Source organism: Cyrtonyx montezumae, unplaced genomic scaffold (assembly GCF_038088225.1).
Source record: "Cyrtonyx montezumae isolate F1298 unplaced genomic scaffold, pur_monq_1.0 scaffold_9, whole genome shotgun sequence".
In the NCBI taxonomy this organism is placed as follows: domain Eukaryota; kingdom Metazoa; phylum Chordata; class Aves; order Galliformes; family Odontophoridae; genus Cyrtonyx; species Cyrtonyx montezumae.
The window spans coordinates 1,517,546-1,522,890 of NW_027072100.1; the positions used below are offsets into that span (position 1 = coordinate 1,517,546).

Below are 5,345 nucleotides of genomic sequence, written 5' to 3' on the forward strand. Positions count from 1 at the left end.
CACACTGGCGACATTTCTGTCGTTCCCAGAAGAAATACCGTGGCCGCCCAGGACCGGCCCAGCCTCTTTCACCTCGCACACGTCCCACGCTTCGCCCCTCTGCGCTCAGCTGGCACCTGGAGCAGCGGTTCTGCTGCCGGCCGTGCTACGACGGCAGCACGGCGAGCAGGTACGTCCCTCACACTGCAGCACGCGGGAAACGGGGGGACAGAGCCAGCCACGTCCCCGCTCCGAGCACGGAGCTGCCTGCCGGGGGGGAAACGCGGGGAGCACCCGAGGGCGGGAGGAGGCTCTGCCCCTCTGCTTTCCCAGAGCGGCGGGGAAAGAGGCTGTCTCACCATCCTGCCATGGCCTGGGGCACCGCGCCCGACGCGCTGAGCTCCTCGCGGGGACATCAAACCCCTTTTCTCTCTGACGTTGTCCGGACGCGAGCGCCTTCGGCTCCGCTCGGCCCTCCGATGACAGCCGCGCGGTTCCACCTCCGGCAGCGCCGCGCTGCCCCCGGGATCCGCCGGCGGGAGCCTGCGCAGTGCCTGCGAGGTCGGGAGCGGCGGGGAGGGGCCGCGGGTCGAAGTGGGGCCCGGGGGAGGCAGGATGCGGTCCCGCTCGCTCACGGCTCGGCCGGCGGTCGCTGCGGATGCGGCGGGCAGAGCTCGGCACGCAGAGCAGCACGTGCTGCCGGCCCGGCCCTGCCCCGCGCTACTGCGGCGCCGCCGGGAGCGGAGCGCGGCACCGCGGCCACGGGGCGGTGCGGAGGGGGAAACCCCACGCGGGGCCGCGTGCGACCGCGGTGGGGGGCCGGGGCGGCCGAGGGGTCGCGGCAGTGCGGGTGGGGGTTCCGCCGTGCCCGCGGTGCCACCGCTCTCCCCCCCACGCCCCCCCTCCCCCGTCGCGGTGCCGTCCCGCTGCAGGTGCTATGAGGGATGCGCTGCCGGAGACGCGCGCTGCTGGCGGTGGCCGTGTGCCTGCTGCTCGGACTGTGGTGGTCGCTCCGGGTCTCCACGTTCGGCCTTCGCCTCCCTCCCTCTCTCCCCACCGTCCGCTGCGCCGTCGGTGCCAACGTCTCCGCGTGGTTCGCCGCGCGCTACGACGCGGCCGTGGGGCCTCTGCTGACCGGGCCGGCCCACGAGCTGTCCCCGGACGTGGTTCGCTGGTGGCTGGTGAGTGGCAGCTCGGGTCTCTTCGGGCTCCTCGTGCCCGCTGCCCCGCAGCCTTAGAGGGGCTGAGGCCGCCCGTCCCCTCCTGTGCTCCCCCAGACCCTGCAGGGCCCCCCCGGCGTCGTCCCGCTCCAGGACGTAATGCAGAAGCTCTTTGCTGTCCTCCCGGCCCCGAATGGCAGCGCGTGGGTTCCGTCCCAGTGCAGGACGTGTGCCGTGGTGGGCAACTCGGGGCGGCTGAAGGGGTCCCGCCACGGCCTGCAGATCGACGCCCACCACTGGGTGCTCAGGTGGGTGATGCTGAGGGCTCATGTCCTCCTCTCCCCACTGGCTGGGTTGCCTGGAGTCCCTGCCCAGCAGCACAGAGCCCGCACGGTGTGTTCCTTCATTTTGGGACGTACCTTCCCGCTGTCCCCTAGGATGAACAGAGCTAAGACAGCGGGCTTCGAGGTGGATGTCGGTACGAGGACGACCCATCACTTCATGTACCCAGAGAGCGCCATGAACCTCTGGCCTGGTGTCCACCTCGTCCTCATCCCCTTTAAGCCACTGGACCTGAAGTGGGTGACCAGCGCCTTCTCCACAGGAGAGCTCACACAGTACGTCACCTCAGTCACCCCGGGGCTCTGGGACAGCAGCTCTTGTGTTGGAGGGCCAGGGGCATGGCCTAGGGGGCAAAGGGCTCAGAGAGCTCTCATCCCTCTGCATTGCAGTTGGGGGAGGCTGGTGCCCACCCACCCCTACAAGGCATCCTGCAGCCCCATATCCCCCGTGAGTGGGATGGAAGCTGTCCCTGCTGTGCCTCTCCCCAGGGCCGGGTCAGGGGACACTGCAGGGTCAGCCTGGGGAGATGTGGGTGCTGTGGCACCAGGTGCTGGTTGTCACAGCAAACCAGCTGCCCCTGAAGGAGCACTCACAGCTGTCCTATGGCTTTTGCAGCACCTACACAAGAGTGAAGCAGTTCATCAAAGCTGACAGAAACAAGGTAAGGGCTGGGCAGGTGTCCTGATGGAGACCCCAGTGCTGGGGCTGTGGGGCTATGGGGATGAAGGTGACTTGGAGTGGCTGTCAGATGTGTGGTGGCTCTGGAAGCTTCTGCAAGGCAGTGTGGGAGCTGCTGCCAGCTTCTCCCAGCCAGGCCAAGACTGGGATTCTTCCGTGGGAAGGTGGCAGCAAGTGGGGTGCGGGCAGAGCTGGGGGGCAGCAGTCAGTACTGGGGCAGGAGCTGGCTGTCCTGGTTGCAGCTCATCATGCCTCTAACACCATTCAGGTGCTCATCCTGAGCCCGGCCTTCCTCAAGTACATCCACGAGAACTGGACGGAGCGCCATGGCAGGTATCCCTCCACCGGCTTCACCGCGCTGCTCTTCGCCTTGCACGCCTGCCAGCAGGTGAGTACAGCTGGCAGCACCACGCACTGCTCAGCTCCATGTGCACTGCCTGGGAGCTTGCCACTACTGCTCCACACATGGGGAGAAGGTTTTCCTTATGGCCACAGAGGATTCCTTTCCTGCTTTGTGTCTGTCACTGCTGCTGGATGCAGCACCTAGAGTGGGTGGGCAGTCATGGCCCTCAGCTGCTGGCCATGCTCTTGCTGGGGGAGCCCAGGATGTGCTCAGCCTGGCTGTATCACCTCATTCCCAGCTGCTTCCTCTGGGCTTTGTGCCCAGAGGGCTTCTCTCTCCCTGCTCCCCAGACACAGGGCTGCACATGGTGGGTATTCATCTTGAGTTGGCCAATTCCCCTGCAGCAATGGCTTTGCTGGCATGCTGCAGGTCTCCGTGTTTGGCTTCGGGGCAGACAGCAAAGGGAACTGGCATCACTACTGGGAAGAAAACCGCTGGTCTGGAGCCTTCCGCAGGACAAGGGTCCACGATGCTGATGTCGAATTCAGTCTCATCCAGAGACTGGCAGACGAAGGCAGAATATTGTTCTACCAGTGATACATATCCAAGAAACGAGGCCAGGCCGTTAGCACAAGAACCGGCAGCTGCAGCAGCTCTTCAGCTTGCTTCTGCCCCTCGCTGGCTGGGGCAGCCTGCGCTCAGTGCGTGTTGTGCTGGTCCCACCAGCTCGGCGGTGCAGACAGCAGTGAGCATGAATGGCAGCGGAGCTCTGCTGAGCCTGGGAGATGCGTGCTGCAGGTCCTGGTCTTCTCCAAATGGGACACAGAGGGGCATGAGGGGGGGCTGACCCCGTGCTTTCAGAGCCCGCAGTTACACGCAGGGCAGCTGTAACCACAGTGCGCACGCAGCCGGCTGCCAACGCAGCTCAGGACGGAGCTGAGATTTCCACCCTCTGATGGCACACGGGGAGGTTTGCTGCTGTTCTTTGGGCAGGTGGAGAGTCTTGATAGAACTAAGGAATATATTTTTATATTGTACTGAAGGAGAGTAAGAAACGAAAAAATGAAGCGTGCAAAGCAGAAGCGAGTACAGCTGAAATGATGCGTTGAATAAACTTGGACAGCACGTACAGATCTACTGCTCATGTTTGTTTTACTTTCTGAGCCCCACTGGTCGCAGACCCTGAATCCCTCCTGAGCAGGGACTGGAGCAAGCACCACCCCACGCTTCATCTTTATGCTGATGTGCTGGAACACACGCTGGTTATTTTGCAAGCAGGTTGCAAAATTCCAAAGCTGTAGCATCCAAGTGAATGCTACTAATGCAGTTGCAAAGGCAATAGGTTTTCAGATGTCTTCTGAGGAACGTGCCAAGCATGGGACTGCTCAGAGCCCTGCTCCTTCATCTGCACTGCAGAGCACAGTGACCAAGAGAGCAGTGTGTCATTTCCTTTCAGTCACAAGCACCACTGTCCTTGAATCAGATCCAGCTTTTCCTTGCTTGAATCATATTGATCACGTGGGAAATCAGCAGGTCAGTCACAAACTCCCATTTTAACCGCAGGAACCCGTTACCACTCAGCTATTAACTGCATCTGATTCCTGCCCCTGCAGGCAGAATCCCCATTTCTGTAGCTGTTTTCTGTTTTTCCTTTACGGATCCTTCAGCACTTTCTAAAACAGCAGTTTTTCCAGTATTCCAGCATTGAGATTCATCAGTTACCTTACCCACACCTCCACTTGCTTCCAGGTTTTTGTTCTACCTCTTTTGAATGTCTCTTTAATTAAAAACGAAGATCTTCTTACAAATTGATGGCATTTATCCTCAAAGTTTCAATGGCTTTCTCCTGCATTGTTTGACCTGGCACCTGCTGCACTCACACTGTGCTGTGAACTGTACTAATCACTAAGTGCAGAGTAAACACCAAAGCCAATTCAGAGCTGAGATTAAGAGCACTGAGTCTGTGACAGTTCCCTCAAATTGAGGCAGGAATCTGTAATTTTTTTTATGTTTGCCTCATTTTCAAGTTCCTCCCAGAATAATTTCATGTACACTTTAGTCACTGGTGTGGGTCATCATCAAGAAAAAACAGAAGTCATCATTATCACCACACTTTGCACAATGCAGGTAGTCTTTATTATATTTCCAATTCGAGATTGGTTCAAATAATTTAATCATTCTTCCAAATGCCTTACCACAACACAGAGGATGGACTGCATTACAAACAGAAACAGAGGGGAGAAGTGAAAAACACAATCCAATATAAAATTCATTAAAATTCCAATCTTTTTTTTTTTCCTCACATCTTTCCTCAGAAGATGACTGTGAAACAAATGCAGGACTGGGCAGTACAGAAAGCACATGCTGAACACCAGGTCCCTCCATGCTGTGCTGGCAGCTGGAAGGACAGCACGTGGCATTCATCACGTGTTCACAGAGCTCTGCCATGCAGCATCAGCACATCCCAAAATATTTGGAGGAGCAATTAAAAACAAGACAGATGGCACTGTCAGAAAGGTTTCTGATGACAACTCTGATCCATTGCAGGTCTCCTGTCAACACAGGACGCTATTCCTGAAGTATCTCCAGCAGCTCTTTCAGGGGCAAACTGGATGAACACAGACTGACACAGAAGGGGTTTTCAGTAGGGTCTACACAGCCAGATGAGATGGCTCATGTCATAGCAGCAAGGTTCAAGCAGTTCCATCCATAATCAATGCAAAACGATGGATGATGAGACATTAAGAGCAGTTGGTAATTCCAAACCTTTTCTTATGTTAACTCAGAGGATCACATGGATTTTGTAAAACCTCTTTAGTTCTCCTTACAGGTGTGTTGTTTTT

General features: G+C 57.9%; 1 protein-coding gene across 1 annotated transcript; it reads left to right on the forward strand.

Moving 5' to 3' along the window:
- The first annotated feature begins 890 nt into the window (after window positions 1-890).
- LOC136059874 (CMP-N-acetylneuraminate-beta-galactosamide-alpha-2,3-sialyltransferase 2-like) lies at window positions 891-3,193 on the forward strand. The gene is made up of 6 exons (XM_065754011.1): window positions 891-1,160; window positions 1,257-1,447; window positions 1,577-1,756; window positions 2,097-2,142; window positions 2,428-2,547; window positions 2,932-3,193. The coding sequence occupies exons 1-6, from the start codon at window positions 924-926 to the stop codon at window positions 3,097-3,099; spliced, it is 942 nt and encodes a 313-aa protein (XP_065610083.1). The 5' UTR covers window positions 891-923; the 3' UTR covers window positions 3,100-3,193.
- Window positions 3,194-5,345: the final 2,152 nt, after the last annotated feature.

Bases quoted from the DNA above. Each gene is read 5' to 3' on its own strand.
- LOC136059874 (XM_065754011.1), top strand. From the start codon at position 924: ATGCGCTGCCGGAGACGCGCGCTGCTGGCGGTGGCCGTGTGCCTGCTG. The intron at 1,448-1,576 runs GTGGGTGATGCT...GCTGTCCCCTAG, and splicing joins GCCCACCACTGGGTGCTCAG to GATGAACAGAGCTAAGACAG. The intron at 2,548-2,931 runs GTGAGTACAGCT...GGCATGCTGCAG, and splicing joins CCTTGCACGCCTGCCAGCAG to GTCTCCGTGTTTGGCTTCGG.